The 22,834-nt window shown below is 45.0% G+C and overlaps 1 protein-coding gene across 1 annotated transcript in view; it reads left to right on the top strand.

The window, feature by feature from the left end:
- The window catches only part of LOC146177873 (trypsin-2-like), a 197,047-nt gene that overhangs the window by 138,757 nt on the left and 35,456 nt on the right, over positions 1-22,834 (top strand). The window contains exons 5-6 of the mRNA XM_084581654.1: positions 7,935-8,049; positions 18,796-18,923. Coding sequence (XP_084437780.1) covers positions 7,935-8,049; positions 18,796-18,923 — 243 coding nt within the window. The remainder of the gene's footprint in view (positions 1-7,934; positions 8,050-18,795; positions 18,924-22,834) is intronic.

The raw sequence follows: 22,834 nt of genomic DNA, 5'->3' as shown, positions 1-22,834 counted from the left end.
ACGGCGCACATAGCTCGCGTGATAATTACGCGCCGCCGTTATAATGGGTCAGGCGATTTACGTGTATCCCCACAGCTTTCAGTTATATCAATGACTGTTTGGTCCTTCCGCATGTATACCTTCGTGAATGACGTCGGCAACCGTATGTTCGGAACATTTTAAGATGAAAGCCTTTCTAGGCTCATAGAACGAAATCCCATGCACGAGAGTTGTGTGCAGGATTTGGGCGTCGGACCTGTGCATGAGATCTGTGCATCGGATCGTGCACTGATGTGTCACTTTTCAGTCATCCTGATGACGCAATCAGAAAAATAAAAATCCTGTCTCCACCGAGAATCGAACTTCCATCCTTCGGATCCCCAGCTGATCAGTTTAACCAAGCTCACCACGTCCGGGATCATGAAACGCTCATCAACTCTCCTTGTCTACTGTGAGAATAGTAGGATGACAATGACGCTGCAAATAGTGATAATAACAATGATGACAGTAGCAATGATAATTACGGTGCATTTAGTTGACAATGATAATGTGAGCGAACGTGATCCGCCGTGTGCACCAGCAATGCTCCGGCTTACGCATTTGTGCAGTGTAGATTCAACAGTGCTCTCGGCATTTGCTTGCAGTTTAGTGAAAAGAAAGCCCTTTACGGACTCTGCTTGTTTTATTAGGCACATTCTCTTCTGCGTGTGCCTTAACAACTAAAGCGCCAAATCAGACTTACGAACTGACCCGCTATTACAGAAGTAAGCCACGCAGCAGACGCCATATAGGCAACCTGCAATGGAGTTTGCTGAGACATGTTGCGCCACCTGGCGGCCGACGGGATCTAATACTGAGTCGGCGCAGAAGCTGACGCAGTATATGTTGCGGCCGCTGTGTTCCTTCTGCGCTCGCGTTTTGTTATCCCAGAGAGTGTGATTTACTCATCTCATGCGATGCTTCGACTACTACGGATGTGAACAAGAATAAAAATAAGCGCAGGGGCGGCGAGAAAGACTGCCACAATCACGAAGGAAACCTAAGCGTACCGCTTGCTGGGAGAACCTGGGGAGAATGATGAGAGAAGGAGATATTGGCTGCGAGAGAGTAATGTAACTGAAATTCGTTTTGTTATGGGGCCATTGGCGTACAGACGCCAAGAAGCTAAAATAAGACGATTGCCCGTGAGCGGAGGAAACGGTATAAACTTCTGACTCGGGGAGTCGCACGCTGGTTGGGGCACACCGGGCACACTACTCAGTATGCGCTCCGCGCTGTAAAATTTGGCGTGTACTGGTATATGCTGTGCAAGATCGAGTGGCATACGTCCAGAAAAGCAACAAAGCTATGCAGCCGCAGCATCGTATTCCAGCCTCATTTAAACGGAGGCGAAATAAAAAAATATGTTCGTGGATCTGTGAACCGGATTTCTAATGCGGTGTCTATTCGGAACCACAAAGCCAAAATATCTTCAACACTTCCAATTACAGATTTAAATAAGCATATTTATCTGTACATTGGTTCTTAAGGTGCTGGAAAAGTCGAAGTAGCGGAGTGTAGAGGCCCATGGCAGTCCGACGGAGTGCGGAACGAGATGCTAACACCCATGCTTTATTCTAGCCTGCTGATCGTCGATGAAAGAATGATCCCTGGAGCTGCCTGGGGACCCTACTAGGAAAACCCGCACAAAAGCTACCGGCGTGCATCACCTCAAGCAAGACAGACGGCATCATTTATCTTATCGTCACGTGGTACCGCCGTTATCAAGGAGGGCGGTGACGAACTAAGGCTACTTAAGCGGCCTCGGATGTTCGACGGATCGCAGTCCGACGGAGTGCGGAACGAGATGCTAACACCCATGCTTTATTCTAGCCTGCTGATCGTCGATGAAAGAATGATCCCTGGAGCTGCCTGGGGACCCTACTAGGAAAACCCGCACAAAAGCTACCGGCGTGCATCACTTCAAGCAAGACAGACGGCATCATTTATCTTATCGTCACGTGGTACCGCCGTTATCAAGGAGGGCGGTGACGAACTAAGGCTACTTAAGCGGCCTCGGATGTTCGACGGATCGCAGTCCGACGGAGTGCGGAACGAGATGCTAACACCCATGCTTTATTCTAGGTAAGCAATTTGTTTAATTTTGCAACTACCAAACTGATTGAATTCTGTTCACTTCGTCGGACTGCGATCAGCGTACTCTTTGCGTGTTCTGTTCGCGTGTGTCTGGTACAAGTGCGTTTTCTGCCATGTCTTCTAATACTATCGGTTTTTGTTGTGTTTGTTCAAAACTAGTGCCTGATGACAATGGCCTGAAGTGCAGTGACTGTAACAGTTCTTATCACTCTGGCAAGTGCTCTGGGGTTGCAAAGAAATCCCTGAAAACTGAAAAAATCTGGTTGGGTGTGCCAGACATGTATGTCGTCGAAGTCTGTACATCAGCGCGACACAGAAAATTCGGATACAGATACTGAAGATGAAGGAAAGCGACCAACGCTGAATCAGCTCATGAAAGCTATTCGTTCATTAGATGAGAAGATTTCCAAAATCAGTTCCAGATTTGATAAGCTAGACAAAGTTATACAGTCTCAGAGTCAGAAGAGTGATTCAGTGCTTGAACACATTGAGAAGCAAGGACAGGTGATTACTGGAATTGAGGCTTCCATTGAACTTCTCGCTTCAAAATATGAAGAAATGAAGGTGTCTGTGGCTTCGTACTCTGCTGAGGTGTCTGCATTAAAAGAGAGGTCGGGAGAGTTGGCGGGTTCTCTTGCGGAGCAGGCTAATACGCTGAGTTATCTTAGCACAGCCTTGAATAACCTGGAAGCCTACTCAAGGCGTAACAACATAGAAATTCATGGTCTCAAACCAGAGCAAAATGAGGACCTTGAGGTTACATTGAGGTCACTGGCTTGTAGGTTGGAAATTCCAGAGACCACACTTAAATCCGTAGAGGTTGCGCACCGACTACCTGCACAAAAGGACAGGATACCGGCTGTACTAGTGAAATTTACTTCACATACTGCTCGTGAACTGTGGATAAATAAGCGCTACGCACTGAAGGATGAAGATGTGTACATTAATGAGAACCTACCTGCTCAGACAAAGAAGTTGCTGTGGCAAATTAAACAAGAAGCAAAGAAAAAATCATACAAATTTGTATGGCTGAAAAATGGGAAAATTTTTGTGAGGAAAGTTGAGGGCTCTGGAGCGATAAGAATTGAAAACCTATGTGATATTGATAAGCTCAAATAGCCATGACTGACGACTTCGATTCTTTTGCCGACGGGAACACACATAGAAGTAGTTTGTTTAACTCCCAAGCCAACGCTGCAGTAGATCTTGTCCATATCAACATAAGGAGCATCAAGAAGCATTGGAATTTATTAAATGTCTACCTGTCTGATTTGGCTAGGTACCTTGACATTGTGATTCTGACTGAAACTAATGTTCACCAGTATGAGTCTGACACGTTTATTCTTCCGGGTTTCCAATCTTTCTCTTTTTGTCGTGACTCTGGTAGGGGTGGTGGTGTATTAGTATTTGTTAAAGAATGTTGGCACGTTTAAAGAGTATCCTGTGCTTTTACTGCGGCGGAGGTGGTGGCCCTTTCACTCACTTCCAAAGACGAAACATTTTTTGTGCTGGCAATATATCGCCCTCCTAACTCAATATTCGACGTATGTTTTTCTGAACTTACAGAATTGTTAAATCGACACAATCAAATTAATCTGATAATAGCGGGAGACCTTAATATTGACATTTCAGAAACAAGGAAGCCTGGTGTTGAGTGCTATTTAGACTTACTTGCCTCATACGGAATAGAGAATATGATTCGTAGTTATACTAGAGAAGAGGTAATGGGCACTAGACTTACTCAGTCGTGTATCGACCATATAGCAGTTAGACTCCCGAATTATGACGTTAACGCTGCAGTAATACGAAGAAAAGTGGCGGATCATTATTTCACTGTGCTTTGTGTGCTCAAGCACGATAGGGAAACGTCAAGTCAGACTGTTAGAACGATAAAAATTATCGATAACAATTGTTTGGACAACCTTGTTCAAACTTTTAACTGCAAGATACTGTTAACTCAAAGTCACGTTGATGCTTATAACTCTTTAGTAGCTACGTTTGATGACCTGTATGCCAGTTCCACAAAGGAGGTTAAAATCAGGTTAAGGAATCCTGAGAAGAAATGGATAACGAATGATATACTGAAATTATCTCATCAAAAAGACAAACTTTGGAGTGCGTATAAACAAGATGTCGGGAATCTAGCCTTGAAAGAGCAATACAGGGCACATCGTAATAAACTTACTGCTGCACTGAGGCTAGCAAAGAAGCAATATTTTTCTGCTGAATTTTCTAGGTGTAGCAAGAATTAAAAGGAAAACCTGGAATCTATTAAATGGGTTATTAGGTAGACAGAAGAAACCTAATTTGGATGAGAATTTGCGTTGTACTTTCGGAGAGGTGGATTCTGCGATCGTTGCGAATTCTTTTAATGACGCGTTTCTATCATCCATTAGGGAGCTGAAAACGCGAACTAACGATTCTACCATCCCCTACCAAGGCAAGAAAACAATCAATTCGGCCGCGTTTCCACCTGTTGATGACGAAGAGTTGTGGAACCTTATTCAGACGCTACCAGATAGCAAACCACCAGGATACGATAGGATTAGGTTGCGTGATTTGCGGAGCAATTACTCCATACTTAAAGAAGTACTTTTACATATACTCAATGGTTGTTTTAATACAGGAGACATACCGCCAGGTCTTAAGATCTCAGTTTTAAGACCAATTTACAAGTCGGGAAAAAAGTCGGATCCAACCAACTACAGACCGATTGCCATACTGCCGGTCATTAGCATCCTGATGGAAAAAATTGTCCACCAATATATGACATCTTTTTGTGAAAAGTATTCATGTTTGAGTACTGCACAGTATGGTTTTCGTCGTAATATTGGTACGGTTGAGCTTCTCGAAGATTGCTGCGATTTTATCAATGGTAATTTGGATGAGAATTTATGTGTTTTTGGGTTATTTATGGATTTATCGAAAGCATTCGATACCGTAGAACACTCTGTTTTGCTAAAAAAAATTGGAAAGTGTTGGATTCCGTGGTCCATATCAAAAATATTTTGCAAGCTATCTGTCTAATCGTAAACAAGTAGTAAAAATTAATGAATCATTTAGTACCTTTTCTGATATTCTGTACGGCGTACCACAAGGTTCTGTTTTGGGGCCCTTCTTGTTTAAAATCTATGTAAACGATATGGTTGACTTAAAATTAAATGCAAGGTTATTTCAGTATGCTGATGATACGGCATTAGTAAACTCCCATGAATCAAGCCCACAGGCACTTAAACTACTTCAGTACGATGTCAAAAAAATAGTAGATTGGTTTTCTGGAAATCAAATATACATAAACAAAAAGAAAACTGCGTTGATATGTTTCCGAAATCCGCACAAGAATGTTGATCTTTCCGCGTCGATTCTTTTGCATGGTAGTGACTGTGCCAATTGTGACTGTTCGCTGCTGCCCTACTCGAACAGTGTTAAATATCTCGGCCTGTATCTTGATTCTAATATGTGTTGGTCGTCTCAAATTGACCACTTATTAAAGCGACTGCGTTCCCTTTCTGTGCAGCTGTATCGTATAAAATACACTGCACCTGTAAAGTTGCGTCAGACTGTGTATAAATCTCTGGGAGAATCTATGCTTAGATACGGCATTTCTGTCTATGGATCGTGTGCGCCCTGTAAGATTAGGAAGGTTGATAAGTTGTTGTGCAGAATCTCCACTAATTTGCTGTATGGAACTGCTTATGAGAAGGCTGACTACAACACCAGGATGGCTGAAGCAGGTGTTAGTCCCCTGCATGACTTGTACGTGCAAGTGGTAATTCTAAGAAATTACTTTTCAAACCAGTTCAAACAACCAGATAAAAAACCAGAGTCCCTTAGGCACATAGCACGTTACAAGGTACCAAGGGATTATACCAATTATGGCAAAAAGACACGACAGTTTTATATTCCTTACTATTTCAACAAACTACCAGCACATGTGTTGGGTTGCGATTCTATGAAGGCTACTAAATCTGCACTGAAAGCGTGGATTGCAGGTCGCGAAGAAAGCTATTAAGCTTCTTTGTAATTTATGTTCGTTTTTTTCTTTTTTTTGCCGATTTCATTACGTTTATTGACTACAGGTTTCAGTGTTTTTTAGCTATTGATTGTACTGAGAAACTATATATGCATTGTACCAGTTTTTGTTTTTCTTTTTTTGACTGACTGTGTACTATCAGCGTTTTTTATATTGAATGCATACCGCTGTGACTGCCGTTGCCCGCCCACAAGCGCTTGTGCTTCTGCGGGCACCCGCTATTTTTTTGCATGTATATTTCTCGCAATAAAGTTCATGTATGTATGTATGATACTGTGTACGCTGAGAATGGAACTTCGTTCTATCGTTCCGCGCCAAATATTTCTTTCACCGACTGCTCAAGCTACTCAAGAGTCTCTTGTCCCAGACGATAGACTATTTCATCATTAGTAGCAACAGTAAAAAATTCTAACTCTTAACGACCTCCTCTATGAAAGCTTTGCCGTTGAGTGCCAGCATTACCCGCCGGCTTTCCCCCAAGATTGAGGTACGGAGGTACAAAATGCATGTCAATTGTTGTTGTTGTTAAGAGCTTTATTTTTCCAACGGTGTAGGAGGCCCCCTACTCCCCGCCCCCGGCACGCACAGTTTTCGTTGATCACGCTACAACCGCACAGTGCTTGCAACCGCCACATCCGTAGCGGGTACCGCACCATGCCTCCTGTAACTTCCGCGGCGCTGTTGAAAAGTGCACCACGAACAAAAGTGTTCGTCATGGTATTAAACTGTAAAGCAAAACCGAAAAGAAATTATTATGCTGTAATCAAACAGCAAGAACAAAAAAAGAAAAAACGGCGATCAATCTCTTCTCAGGTTGTCTCTGCACTTTCAATGTTTGGGTATGAGGTGTGAACGCAATAGTAAATGCGTTCAGCGTTTGTCCCTTGTCTTTCTCCTTTAGTCCTGTCTTTAATTTTACGCTGCCAAAATATGCACTCTACTTATCAAGACCAACTAGCCCGTCTTTCTACGTTAACTAGTAAATGAAAAGCTACGTTTACAACATTTTTGATTCATTTAATTATTTCTTAATTCATCATCACATATCCGACTGATGCCCTGAGAGAATAAATTTCGTTAAAAAAAATTCCGTCTACTCACGCGAAATTCAAAGTTGTGCGCGCGGGTGTTCCGTCGCGAGTGGCGCGCACTTCGCGGGGACGTCGACACCGTTCACGTTTTAAACATGAGCATTCTCGAACAGGCGGTGTCCTTTCGTCAGTATTGGTTTTCGGAAGTAGCTCTGAAGACATTCGATTGCCTTAAAACCGCAGAAATTGAGAGCCGAGATGCTTCCAGCCGTACAACGCGAACGCAACCCGACCGCGCCGGCCTACTCAGATTACTCGGCGCCGCCGTTGGCGGCGCTGAACCCTGCGCTCCACTAGCGCCGCCTGGCCACTGCAGGTTGCCTATACCGGAATGGTGCCTTAAGAAGGCACCCCTGCGTGCAACCGACGGGAACACGCGCTATTCCGCGCAGCTACCGAGACGCACTTGGGAATCTGCGGTTCAGTCGTATGGCGGGGCTGTATATTTTTTCACATCCACAAACGACTAGCTGGTGGAGCTTTCAATAAGGAGTTTAGAACAATGCGCGGCATCTCTCGGGCGTTCTGGTTGTCAGGTGCGAAAAGATTGAGTGGTGACGAGGCACAGCCGTGTGGAGATCCTAACAAGAACGCGACATTGGCATAGTGAACCCGAGCATGGGCGTCAGCTACTCGCTGAATTATTCTGGTCAAGCTACAAGTTTGAAGACCGCAATCCTCTCTTCTTCACACAGGTGGACAACTGTTTTGAGTTCGACAAGTATACAGGATACATCTGCCTTCCTACCACACCCGTGGAGCTCGTACGTAATCCGTCTCTCGAAGCCTCCTGGCAGATACAACCGAACGGTGAGTACAGGTTGCTTTCTTGTGAGTGAAGAGCGTCAAACGTACTGTAAAGAGAATACCACCCGATTCGTAGTAAATGGCTTGTCGCTTAGTGCACTCCTAACGAGGTGGTTCTTTTACTCCTTAGAAGGAGAGAGCCCTTGTTTTACACTCACGTACGGAGACGTTTACAAGGTGTTATAAGGAATGACCGTTTCACTTCCCTGAGAGCAAGCGTTTTCTCTAGGGTAAATGTCACCTCACGCAGGAGTTGTCATGGTACATAACACATAATTAAATACTCCTTTGGAGTAGCATTTATGGTGCACGCCGTATTAAGCATCGAGAATGTACTGAGCCAATGACAACAAGGCCCGTCAGCTGGTCAGAAGTTAGCCAATCCGCCAAGACTGGGGCGAAAGGTGTAGAACATTAGGGGCCTGTATTGCAACGGGGAAGGAGGAATGCAGTGTTCTAAAGCACCAGTGTTTGATACGGCAGAAAAAAGAGGGGCAGGAGCAAGGAGTACTTTTATGGGTGTGTGTCACAGAACGCGTAGTTGCATGGTAATGGGCGATTTGTCCAGAACAGGGAGTGTACAAAGACTTTCCGTAATGCTGTCTTAGGGAAGACTGATTTCTTTTAATAGGGGAGAGCGCATATATGGAGTGTTTCGGCTCTTTAGGTTTAGGTTCTATAGGAAATTCTAAAAGCTTTCCTACTGGAATTTGGCAGTTAGAATGCCAAAAATGCATTTCTTTTGATTAAGGAGCTCATTTTAAACACAGAATTTTTACACAAACCTTATTTTGAGCACTGTGTTTCACACTGAACATATCAATGAAATTACATTGATTTTAAGCAGTAATGCTATTGCGACAAAACAGTAAAGCCGCGCTTTTTGCAGGTGTCTTTAGATGTTTACAGAAATCTACAATGCCTTTTGAGAAATAAGGGGAGTGTCATGACCTACGCCATCCTTGGGTATCCAATATGAACAGCCGAAAATGAAAACGAAGACACCACACACTAAGTATACGAATGACGTGTTGAAAATCGTTGTTTGTTCCCGTGTAGGCAAGTCTAGCCATCACTGGTTACGTGGAACGACCTCAAAGAAGGCTCCGCCTGCCTGAAAAACTAGAGAAAAACATAAACGCTGTTACACTCTTTTATTCTTGCATTACATTAGGTGCTTATAGCATCATATTCAGTAAAGTGGGCATAAAAATTCATGGTACATTTTATACCGATGCGGTCATTGTTGAAGCGTGCATATTACGAAGAGCAATTTTCTATCAACCATAATCATCAAAAAGGTTTCCAGAAAGCGCTCTACTATCGATCATATCCATACAATCAACCACTGGATATAAAAACGCCCGGAATATAACGAGCGCTTAAACATAGCATTCATTGATTATGAAAAAGCCTTTGACTCAATCAAAACCTCAGGAGTCATTAAGACATTGGGAAATCAAGGTTTATATGAGCTGTATCTGAAAGTACCGGTAGTTATTTATACTGATCGCACACCACCAGCTCTGAATAAACAAAGTAATAAAGTAATAAAAGTAATAATAAAAAATTCGACACGATCTCCCAAGTACTACTCACATCTTGCCTAGAGGAGGTATTCAAAGCCTTAGAATGCGAGCAAGTTGCCTTCCTATATAACTCCGGGGATGAGTTGCACACAACGATTAAAGATCTAGACAGGAAAAGCAGAAAGGTGAGTCTTATTATGCAGAACACTAATGCAATGTTCAACAGCCTCGGGACGAAACAGCAATTTGCAATAGGCAGTGAAACGCTGGATATGGTCGGCGAATATATCTACTTAAGACAGGCAGTAACCGCAGATCAAGACCATACAAGTAAAATAAGTAGAATAAGATTAGAATGAAGAGCCTTTGGCGAGTAGGCGCACAATATGAGCAGCAGCTTACCGGTATCGTTCAAGACAAGAGTAACTAACAGTTGCATCTTACCTGTACTCACCTATGGAAATGAAACGTGGAGGTTTCCGAAAAGTGTTCTACTTAAGTAGAGGACAACACAGAGAGCTATGGACTGGGAAATTGTACGTGGAGAGTTGGTCAGAGAAATAATTCGAGTCAATATCATTCTAGTGGAAATCAAGAAGAAATGGGCATGGGCAGTGTATGTAGAGCGTAGAGAAGAAAACCGGCACTCGCTTAGGGTGAAAAATTGAATTCCAAGGGAAGATAATCGTAGAAGGGGGCAGCAGAAAGCTAGGTGAGCTAATGAGATTAAGAAGTTCACAGAGGTCAAGTGCATGCAGCTAGCCCAGGACTGCGTGAATTGGAGGAATATGAGGAATAGGGAGATGCCTTCGCATTGCAGTGGATATAGTCCATCTGCGGCTGCTGATGAATATGATGATGATGATGATGACCTGCTGAACAAGACTTGTTTAATAAGGGCCACGAAATTAAGTAACGTTTTAGCTCGCATGAGTTGCTGGTGCAACTGGTTAAACCCATGTGATTAACCCTCAGTTTTATTCTATATAAGGCATATCTTCCCCATCGACCTTTTTCCCGCCGTCTTGCACCAAATGTTCCAGAAGACGCTTGCTCTGTAACTTCTACTATCCTTCAAACCGCATTAGCCAATTTCGAACAGATACGTACGCGTATTATTCCACAGATTAGTTAAGACAGGCTTGTAGTGTTGTGGTTGGCCTGATCATATTAGCGATTATCTTAGTAAATACCTTATACGTAAACGATAGTCAGCTGATTGGTTTTTAATTTTATAGTCATTCGCGTCTCCTTTTTTATAAGTTGAGATTGTGTTTGCGTTCATACAAGGTTCCGGTGCTGTCTATGTCACCAGGCATTGCTTATACAGGGTGGGCAGTTTGTTTTTCCAGCACAATATCCCCCCATCCTTCAACAAATATTTAGCCACCTGATTCTCCCCGCTATATCCCACCTTTTCATAGCTCGTAAAGCCTCCTTAACTTGTCCTTCGTTTTGGCGGAACATGTGATTTTTCTTCACTACTGCCAATCTCATTATTTCCCTTACTACTTCGGCTACTATATAGGTCAATATAGAACTCCTCGGCTACTTTGACTGTCCTGCCCATATTAGTGATCACACTGCCCGTCTTGTCTATTAGCTCATACATCTGATTGCTATCTATGCCTAATTTCCTATTTACCGCTTTACCACTTTCGGACTACAACCGTTCTTCAGTGCATGCTCAATTTTTCCCATGTTATACTTCCTTATGTCGGCCACCTTGTACATATTGTTTAGCTTTGATATCTCTGCAGTTCTATTTTGTCTGCTGAGTTGGAGGTCTTCATACTTTGGCGTTTCTTAATCAAATCTTTCCTCTCCTTAGACAGTTTACCGGTATCCACTCTAATAATTCCACTGCCTACTTCTACCGCGCACTCAGTAACTATCTCTCTGAAATTATTGTTCATTGCTTCTAGGCTAATGTCGCCTTTCTCGGTCAAAGCTGAATATCTGTTCTGTAGCGAGATCCTGAATCCTTCTACCTTCCCTTTCATTGCTAATCATTGATGGGCTTCTTCCTTATTATCTGTTTATTTCCCTCTTCAAATCTAAACTAATTCAAGACCTTAACATTCTACTGTAACTTGATAGCACCTTTCCGATTATCTCGTGTTCCGGCACAGTGCAAGGGTTATGAAGTCAATTTCATTTTCAGTCAGCCCGTTAAGGCTTTTCCATTTCCATTTCCGGTTCTTCCATTTGCTGAAAAGGTATTCGCGATTCCTATTTCTTTTTAACATAAACCTACGCAGGATAAAAAAAAAACACAAAAAGTAAATACGACAAGAGTAGACAAACAGCTTGTAGAGGAGTAGATTTGTGTTTTCAATATTGTGACCAATAAGAATTAAGGAATTGATCTGAGAGACGACGACGCTGTAGTATGCATTTTTCAAGAGGCCAACAACAACAACTGGGCGGTACTGTATTTCGCGCTGTTCTAGATAAGGCGGACTGGGTTAACTGGCCATATAAAGGCCGTCCGTAACCTCTTGGTGCTGGCTTCTATTCGATCCCTGTACCCCACTCTGGATCTCCACAGCAGTCGTCACATTGAATCCATCAACATGTCCCCAGCCGCCATCCCAGCAGCTACCGCATCCTCTTCAATGGCCCCACAAGCCGTCTTCATGGTCCAGCCCCACGACCCTGGCCCATTCTGGGGCACTGACGTCAACATCGACGTAGACGACTGGCTCGACCTGTATCAACGCGCAAGCGCAAAAAATCGATGGGATTCCACTCTGATGGTAGCCAACCTTATCTTGCTTTTAGTGGCACGGCGAGAAGTGGTACGTCACACACGAGCCCGAACTAACTTCAAGACAAATTTGTAAGCAAAAGATGCACGATCTCTTTGGTAAGCCCATTGGGAACCTGCTCGCCGCCAAGGAAGACCTGACGTCACTGCCACAAATGGACACAGAAACGAACGTGGCCTACATACAAGATGTTCTCGCATTGTGCCGAAAGGTTTAACAAGGACATGACTGAAGGATACAAAATCGGCCATATCCTCAAAGGTATTGCCGACGGCGCCTTCAATCTTCTCCTTTGTAAAGAGCGTACAACCTTCAATACCGTGTTACAGAGCTGTCGGCTCTCGTTGCATATCGCCTCGTTTTGACCCGCTTCCAAACACAGTTGCTAGTTCCACCTGCGCTGATTCAGCGACTTTAAGGCAGCCGTCTGCAACAGATAACTTCACTCGCATCGTGCGCCGCTAATTAGAGGAACTAGCACCTGTGGTTTTCACTGCTCCTCCACTACCTTCAAAGTACGCTGCTGCAGTTTCCTCGATAAAAGAAGTCGTCCGTCAAGAGACTGCTAACATGGGGTTCTCCAGAGGCCAAATCATGACCGAACACCGCACTGTTCCGGAACCTCCTGTTATTGCTGCTACCACTCCGGAATAGTTTCTATCCTCCTCGATAGGGCAGTCGACATCCAGCAGATTGGCGCACTCCTGACGATCGTCCCACATGCTTTTTCTGTCATCGCGTAGGCCATATCTCCGGCCACTGCAGTAACGCAAGCTGTTGGCACTCACCAACCCGCTTCTTCAACAATCGGTACGACTTTTATCCGCCGCGCCATTATGCATCGCATTTTCCGTCCCGACCACCCGACCAAGTGCTCCCCGCACCGCACCGAAGTCGCTCATCATCCCCGCAAACCAGTCGCTCCCGCTCTCCTGTTACTCGCCGCAGCTCATCACCTTCCTACATCGGCCACTTCGCGGGAAACTAGGAAATGCAGCACCCAGAGGTGACGCTTCATTCTCGACCCGGACTGCGAATTCTCTACCGACCTCTTCTGTCCCAAGTAACTAAATAATTATTTATGTGGATGGTGTTTCCGTTCCTGCCCTTATTGACACTGGTGCCGTGGTGTCTGTTATGAGCTCCTCTTTTCCCCGTCGCCTAAAGAAAGTAATTGCCCCAGGTGCGACATCCACCGTCCGCGTAGCCGACGGTAGTTGTGCCGCTGTAGCCGGCAGTGTTGCCGATCACCATACTTCTGTCCTTTTCACCAATCTGCACAGCTGTCCTCAAAACGTAATTCTTGGGCTCGACTTCTTATCTGCTTACTCCACCTTCATCGACTGTTCTGCTGGTCTTCTGCGCCTCGACCTGCCTATCTGCTCTGAGGACCTATCAAGCCCACCTCGCCATCGCTCCGCCACATTCTGTCGCCTGCCACCGTCTATGTCCCTTTAGTGCCCTATCCAGCCGTTCCTGACGGGGACTATCTTGCCTTCCCTGTCATCGATGTCGTTCTGCAACGTAATGTTGCACTTCCTCATCTCATCGTTCACGTCCGTCAAAATCAAGCCACTCTGCCTTTCCTCAACTTCAGCTTATCGCCACAGGTTCTCCCCGAAGGCATTGCACCTGCTGAACTGTCCTCGCTGAGCGAATTCACATGTCTGTTCTGAGTCTCCGTCTGAGGTTCCTAGCGGCGCCGCTCAGTCCAGCTCCAGTTCTGGTGTTATCTATGGGATGATTGCGGCCGATCTACCACACAATCTCGTGCAGGATCTGCACAACCTGCTTACTTACAGCGATATCTTCGGCATTGGAGCCGTCCGCTAAGACAGACAACTGTCCTTACTAACCGCATAGACACCGGTTACGCCAGTCCTGTCCACCATCGCACATACCGTGTGTCCCATTCAGAACGTCAGGTAATACAAAGAGAGGTCGACAAGATGATGACCAACGACATCATCGAGCCTTCAGTAGCCATGGGCATCTCCTGTGGTGCTCGTTAAAAAGAAAGACAACACATGGTGTTTTGCGTTTATTACCGCCGCCTCAACAAGCTAACCAACAAAGATATATATCCTCTCCCTCGAATAGACGCGATGCTCTCGACTGTTTACACGGAGCCAAGTGCTTTTCATCGATTGATGTACGGTTGCGCTACTGGCAGATTACCGTCGATGAATGCGACCGAGAGAAAAAACCGTTCATCACACCTGATGGCATCTACAAGTTCGAGGTAATGCCATTCGGCCTCTGTAATGTTCCTGCGACTTTTGAAATGATGATGGACTCGTTGCTTTGGGGTCTCAAATGGAAATCTTGTATGTGTTGCTTAGACGATGTTATTGTTTTTTCGTACAATCTTGATAGCAACCAATTGGATAGTCTTGCTACAATCCTCACCATTTTCCGCCGAGCTGGCCTTCAGCTCAACGCCAAGGAATGCCGCTTCGGTCACCGTCAGGCGTCCAGCCCGATTCAAATAAAAAATCCGCGCTGTCAATTCAGTCCAAGCTCCTAATTCTGCACTTGCCGTCTGAATTTTCATCGGTTTGTGCTATTTCCGTCGGTTTGTGCCCAATTTTGCAGTTATCGCCCGTCCTCTCACCAACCTCAACAACTTGTTGAAAAAGGGCGTGCCCTTCTGTTGGTGCCCGGACCAGGCGGACGCTTTCTCAGCACTTATTGTCGCACTCACCACACTACCTGTCTTAGCCTATTTCTGCCCGTCCGCTCTGACAGAACTTCGCACCGACGCAAGTGACCATGGCACTGGAGCAATCCTTGCTCAGCGGCAGAGTGGTCATTACCGAGTTATCGCTTATGCAAGTCGTCTCCTCTTCGACCCAGAACGAAATTATTCCACTACTGAGCATGAATGCCCTCCTCTCGTGTGGACCGTTGCTAAATTTCGTCCTTGCTTATTTGGCCGACATTTTACCGCTGTTACAGACCGCTATGCACTTTGCTGGCTTTATTCTCTTAAGAACCCTACTGGTCGTCTTGGACGTTGGGCGCTACGACTTCAGGCGTGCACCTTCTCGATAACTTATAAATCCGGTAGACATTATCCTGATGCACACTTTTTGTCCCGTTACCCAGTTGATTCCCCTCCTTCTTCTGAGTGCGGAGTTGACAACTGCATCCTCTTAATTTGCGGGTTTTCTAATATCGCCCATGAACAGCGCTCGGATCCCTCCCTTGCCAGAATCATCGACCAGCTCACCACCAACTCAATCCTTCTTTCGCCCAGTTTGTGCTACAAGGGTATATCCTGTACCGCCGCCATCTGCGCCCGGATGGTTCAGAGTTCTTGTTAGTTGTACCTCAGCACCTTCTCTCTACCATTTAGAACAGCTGCATGGAGCACCCACAGCTGGCTACCTGGGTGTAACCCCGCACCTATGACAACGTAGCTCGACGTTTTTTTTCTGGCCTGGACTCTACCCATCTGTGCTGCGCAGTATAGCAGATTGCGAGCTGTGTCAACGCACGAAAAAGCCGTCTGTACTTCACTCCGGAATTCAACCAATTCCCATCCCGTCAACTTCATTTTCATGCGTTGGTGCTGACCTGCTCGGACAGTTTCTCGTTTTTTATCAGGAAACAAATGGAATGCTGTTGCGACGGAATATACGACTCGCTACGCCATCACCTGAGCCATACCAACAATCTGTGCGACAGACGTCGGGGACTTCCTGCTGAATGACGTCATACTGCACTATAGCGCTTCTCGATAATAACCGACCGCGTTCCCTGTTTCTTGGCAAGTGTGGTCAACGAAATCCTTCATTCATGCTCTGTTCGTCATAAATTCAGTACAGCTTACCACTCTCAGATTAACGGTCTCACGGAACGCTTCAACCGCAGGCTCACGAAGATGCTCTTTATGTACGTCTCAGATGATCATCGCGATTGGGATCCTTATGTGATATTCGCATATAACTCCACCCGTCACGACAACGCTGGATTCTCCCATTTTCTTTTTGGGCGAGATCCAGTGCTTCCCTTCGACACGGTCTTCCCTGCTCCCGATGACGTCAGCTGTTATACCCAAGACACGATTGTCTGAGCTAACACGGGCCGTCAAATTTCCCGCAGCCAACTTTCTGCCTCTCAGGAAGCTCAGAAAAGCCGTTATGACAGCCACCATCTTGACGTCCAATATATGTACCTGGCTCTGGTTTTTCTGTGGCTCCCGTCCCGTCATGTCGGCCTTAGAGAAAAGGTGTTGCCGTGGTACAAAGGACATTACCGTATCGTTCGCTAAGTCAGAGATGTTACTTACGAGATCGAACCCTTGATACCCAACTCCTTACCACCCGCACCACCACCTGAGATCGTCCACGTGACCCGGGTCAAGTTTTACGAGCCGCCGCCTTCGCTCCCGCCGTAGCAAGCACCGGGTCTGTGCTTTCAAGGAACGGGAGGGGGTATTGTGACGAAGAAGAATTAAGGAATTGGTCTGAGAGACGACGACGCTGAAGTGCGCGCAGTTAACTGGGCGGACAATAATAGAGTGGAACGTTGAGCTTGTTGGTCGAACATCTTGCAAAAAGGAAGCATAACAGGCAAGACAGAAGAAGCACACAAAGACACAAGGGAAATGCATTGCCCTTGTGTATTTGTGTGCTTCTTCTGTCTTGCTCTGCTGCCTTTTTGCAAGAGCTTGGTGATACTGTATTTTCCGCTGTGCTAGATAACGCGGACTGGGTTAACAGGCCATATCAAGGCCCTCCGTAACAATATCATGTCTTACCCGAACTAGCCCTTCATCGCTCACACCTCGGATACTGAAGGTATTGCACTCAGTGAACTGAACTAATAGCCCTGCTATTTCTAGAGCTGAAGTCACAGTCACCCACTGTCGGGTCTCGGGCCTTTTTTTTTTTTCTTGTCTACCTTAGCATTTAAGTCGCCCATCTGTAGAGTACAGTGCGTTTTTATCTTCCCTATTGCCGATTCTATATCTTCGTAGATGCTTTCGACTTCCCTGTCATCATGACTATATGTAGGCGTACTATTCAGTTTATTAGCCTGTTAGCCCTAATTGCGATGCCTGCCACCCTCTCAATAATGCTATAGAATTTCTCTATATTGTCAGCTATGTCCTTATTGACAGGGAACCCTACTCCTAGTTCTCGTCTATCCGGTAAACCTCGATAACACAATACGTGTCCGCCCTTCAGTAGAAGATATGCCTAATTTGACCTCATAACCTTACTAAGCCCTATGAAATCCCATTTCATGCCCGCTAGTTCCTCGAAGAGGACTGCTAAACTAGCTTCACTAGCCAGGCTTCTAGCGTTAAACGTTGCCAGGGTCAGATTCCAATGGCGGCCAGTCCGGATCCAGAATTTCCCCAGGCAGCACAATCCATTAAACCTATATAGGGACTGTGTTAGCGATGTCCGGCCCTACATAGGATCAATACATTACAACGCAGTACAGTTAAAAAACAATATACTGCCTGGCTAGTGGCTTGCGCTGCATTGGTCTTCGCACCATCCGCTGCGTCGCAGGTCTGATCGCAGCCGTGGTCGGTAGCTCTGCAGCCTCTGGAGAATTAGGGCCGGGGATTTTTTGTTATTATACATAAAATGTTGCGGGTAATTACTACACAATGATGGCTAAATCTTGTTCTTGTGAGGCAGTGCGTTTTCGGATGAGTTCACAGATCGCACCCCAAACCTGTTTATGCGATCCCATTGACACGCTGCTGTTTTTTAATCCAGTGGGGAATTGCGCGGCATCGAGATTCGAACCACGGTCCTCTTTCACGCTAGAGAGATGTTCTACCACTATTCCACTGCTGCACGACAGTTTATAGTAAGACCACAGCTACTGCAGGGAAAGCAACTGATCTCTTTTGTACGTATTCTATTCAATTATTTCTAGTTTTTGTAAGTAGATCATGGCCGCGCGGTCCAACATTAGAATTAGAATATATTTGTATGCAAGGAGACGAATTCGGAGTGTACAGTGTTTTAATGCAAGCCTAACAAGAAAACTTGTGATTTGCATGGCTTAAATATTGATTAATTTGCTTACGCAGGGAAGCTTGTTCAAGTGAGTGGTACTGCTAGATCTTGTGTGCAACTTATAAAAAATATAATTGCCGTAAAGAACATTGCCATGTATATGGTTCTTTGAAAGTTAACATGCGGATCACATCACGCAGAAATTTTTTGGAAGGTTTCATTCAGTGTTAAAGTAGTATGATGGATTATAGTGCAGCTGGGTAAGTAGAAATCCCTCGTCCTGTGAATTTTCCGCTGGAAAAATTCGTTCCACTTTATTTGCTCAGTGTTATGTGATGAGAAATATTTTTATGTCTATATCATGCATGTCTCTCGGTATATTATAGAAGACAGTTTTCTGGAAGCCACGTGTCTCAACTAAGCCGGGACGCAAGCTGACGCTCTCTCTCCCTGCTCCTGCAGGGGCGGGCATCCTGTTGGCGGACATTCTGAGCGTCAGGAGAGCGCCCTGGTGCCGCGTCAACCTTGGCGGAGACACCTCGTTCGACGACGCCACTTCCTTCTGTGGCATCGGAGCGGCCACCTGCAAGGTGCCTGGAATAGCTGATTTTTGAGATAAACCACTGTAGGTGCACATTTCACACTTGGGGACACCACTACGAACCCTCAAGCGTCGTATAATTATTTTTTTCATAAAGGAAACCTTTATTGTCTACGATTGGCGGTGCAACACAGTCAGCACGTCAACCTTAACGAGTCCTTCTTGCAGCCAATTCGCATTCTAGCATGCACGGCATTTGGTGATGATTACTAAGTATCCGATTGGTGCAAGTTGAGCTTTGGCTAAGCACATAGACCAGCAATGAACACGAGGTTGGGCACAAGACACATTTCCCAAGCCTTTTTCCGAGAAAAGGCAAGCACCCGGACATAGGGCAAAGCAAGCAGCGTCTGCAGCCTCCACCACAGCAGCTTAGCGCGTAATCGTGCCGCGGCACACGATAAAACGTTGCTATCCTCAGAAGAGTGGAGAGTGGGCTCGTTGGTTTACATTCGTGGGGGCAACAGAGCTAGCTCGGGACGGAGCTAAACCACAGCACAAGCGCTGAATTGTAACTGGCGGATATTTCAAAACAATATATATATATATATATATATATATATATATATATATATATATATATATATATATATATATATATATATATATATATATATATATATATATATATATATATATATATTAAGGGGAAATGAACGTGCTCGTTATCATATATGAAAGAAAGAAGCCAACAGTCGGCGAGGCCAAGGAAAGCGTTGGGGATGATACTTTTTTTTTCTTTTTTTTAATGTTTACTTTGATAACAACAAATATTAGTAATGTAATCTGTTTAGGGGAAAGATAATTAAACACAAAGTAGAAGAAACAAAAAGTAGAAGAAAAAAACAACGTGCCGATGGTGGGAACCGAACCCACGACCTCCGAATATCGCGTCCGGTGCTCTTCCAACTGAGCTACATCGGCCGCTGTCCCCCCTGCTACTTGCTTGGGTATTTATGTTGTCTAAATACGAATATACATATATATATATATATATATATATATATATATATATATATATATATATATATATATATATATATATATAATATGGGCCAGCCTTCGTCGAAGGCCGGTCCCGTGGCCGAAACGTCAATACATTCTTTTCTTCCCCACGCCTGACTTTTTTTTTAACGTGTTCTCAACCAATCCCGAAAACTCCGCCTTTTTTCTATATATATATATATATATATATGAAGGAAACAAGGTTGGCGAGGCCAAAAAAAGCATTGGGAATTGTACTTTGTCTTCTTTTTTAATTTGTATTTCGATAATCACATAAATTAGTAATGCAATCTGTTTAGGGGAAAGATGCTTAAACACAAAGTAGAAAAAAACGTGCCGATGGTCGGAACCGAACCCACGACCTCCGAATATCGCGTCCGGTGCTCTTCCAACTGAGCTACATCGGCCGTTGTCCCCCTCTGCTACTTTCTTGGGTATTAAAGTTGTCTGTATACGAACCTTGAGTGTTCACCAGAGCCACCCTCAGCCATAGCGGCGGACGTAGAACGTCCTGTATTACCGCCAGCGTCACGTAGAACGTGAGTAAGAGCGCGGGCGAAAGCTGTGCTAGCCTCTCCCATAATTCCTCAATTAACCCGGTCCTGTGCGAGCTGCATCCACTTGACCCTTGCGAACTTCTTAACCTCATCCGCCCACCTAATTTTCTGCCAACCCCTGCTACGCTTTCCTTCCCTTGGAATCCCGTTTGTTGCCCTAAGCGACCATCGGTTATCCTCTCTTCATGTTTCATGTCCTGCCCATGCCCATTTCTTTTTCTTCACTTCCATTAGAATGTCAGTGACTTGAGTTAGTTCTCTGGCCCACTCTGCACGTTTCCTATCTCTTAACGTTATCCCTACCATTTTTCTTTCCATAGCCCTCTGCGTTGTCCTCAACTTAAGTAGAACCCTCTTTGTTAGTTTCCACGTTTCAGCCCCATAGGTGAGTACAGATAAGATTCAACTGTTGTATACTTTCCTCTTGAGCGATACCGGTAAGCTGCTAGTCATAATTTGGGAGTGCTCGCCAAATGCGCTCCATCCCAGCCTCCAAGTACACCCTTGACCTTCAAGCCCGACCAGTGTCAAACCAAGCAGACAGCGCCAAGACTAACAATGTATGACTATGTCATATGACCATCCATGTGGTCGAGGGCTCGAATCCGTTGCTAGTGCCACAGTTACAATAGCAACTGTGACGTCAGCCATTGTCGAGTCCCCGAAGCTGCGAGCGGGACAACAGCAGATATCTCAATTCCAGGGCTCTTCTTGCCTATTTACGTGATGAGGATTCCAACTGTCTTATGTGCCTCAAATTCTATACCCTCAATACATCACGTGGAGCAGGCGTTTTCAAATCGGGCTTCGTTGCGCAAGCGAACCTTTGTACCCGTCAGCGGTCCTCGAAATGTTTGCTGCCTCTCTCCACTGTGACTCTGAAAACGTACAACCAACTCACAAGAGTCGCAGACGAACTAGAACAGTGCCAAGCAAGGGGTTTTGTTCTTCGCATTGTGTGTGGAGTCCTTACACAAGCAAATCATAACTAGCGAAGGCAGAGCGCGTTGGCGACGTTGTTTTCTGGCAAACAAGGGCGAGAGCAAACACGATAAACAAAAGCACGACAGGAAGCAGTGGGTGCAACCTTTCAAAAAATCAGTCTTCCTCGTTAGCGTCACCACTTCCCTCTCGGGCCTAGAGCGCGGCTCCCGCTCTGTAAAAAACACAGCCTCGAGTTACAACTTCTTTAGAATAAACGAAGAGACTCCGATATCCATTGCCCATCTCGCTTGCTAAGAAATGAACACTTGAAAGAGAACGGTGCAAAGAACTCAAAACTTCGCCTCCTTTGTACGAACAGAATGCCTTTTGATTGCTGCGTGCGGAACACTGATACAGAATGTGCAAAAGCCTAAACAAAACCCAATTGAAGAGACTAAAGAAACCTTCCTCTTGTCACAACAGGAAAAACCGTGAAACTCTTGTTACTACAAGAATGTGTGTATAAACACCAGAATTTTGTGTACTTAAAACAGTAAAATACTGTATAACTACTGAAACCAAAAAGCCAGAGCTACAAGTCTGAAATTATTGCAGAACTGCATAATAGTTTGTCATTTTGTACACGCGTTTGGGTGAAAAGCCGCTGTCGTACCTTAATTTCGGATCGGAAGTTGTCGGGCATTGTCTGAAGAGTTCGGGACCTGATAGGAAACATGGAGTTGTAGTTGATCGATAAGTGCTAGGTGGGATACGTGATGGGTGATTAATAAAGACATAATTGGTTGATTGAATACTTGTAATTAAATATGTATATCAAACTTTTAATAATTAAAAATATGGAATTGAAATAAAAACAATTAACAATAATTTAAAATAAGATGAGAAACTTAACATCAGTGGACATTAAAAATAACTAAAAGCACTCACTTTGCGTCCTGGTCCGTCGCGGCTAAAAAATAAATAAAGCGAACGAACCAAAGCTATCGCGTCTATTCTTAAAGCGCGGCTTAAGCGTGCTCCTTACTGATGCGAAAAGCTTGCCTACGAGGGTCGGAGCCAAACTTCCCGTATGCCGTATGCTGTGACCGAGTGACGTCACAGTCAAGGACAGCTCTGCAGCCCCCTCGTCAAGCTCTTAAGCAACGCTTAAAAGGTGTGCGACTCTTCCTCACTAAAAAAAAAAAACAAAAAAAACGGTCTCCATCGTGGAATAGAACCTCCACCCCTTGGGTCCCCAGCCGAGCGCTGTACCGCTGTACCGCTGTGCCGCACCCCGGGTCGTGAAACGCTGTTCATAATTCCGCTTGTCTACCGTGAGGATGATAGCGGGATTCCGCGAGTGACAGATACTGCGATTGGCGCGCAATCTGAAAGTATCGAAGCCTAAAATAGT

The sequence above is a fragment of the Amblyomma maculatum genome, chromosome 10 (assembly GCF_055883805.1).
Source record: "Amblyomma maculatum isolate TAMU_Amacu chromosome 10, ASM5588380v1, whole genome shotgun sequence".
NCBI lineage: Eukaryota > Metazoa > Arthropoda > Arachnida > Ixodida > Ixodidae > Amblyomma > Amblyomma maculatum.
The sequence above is the reverse complement of the archived record's forward strand: the minus strand, read 5'-3'. Positions and strand labels throughout refer to the sequence as shown.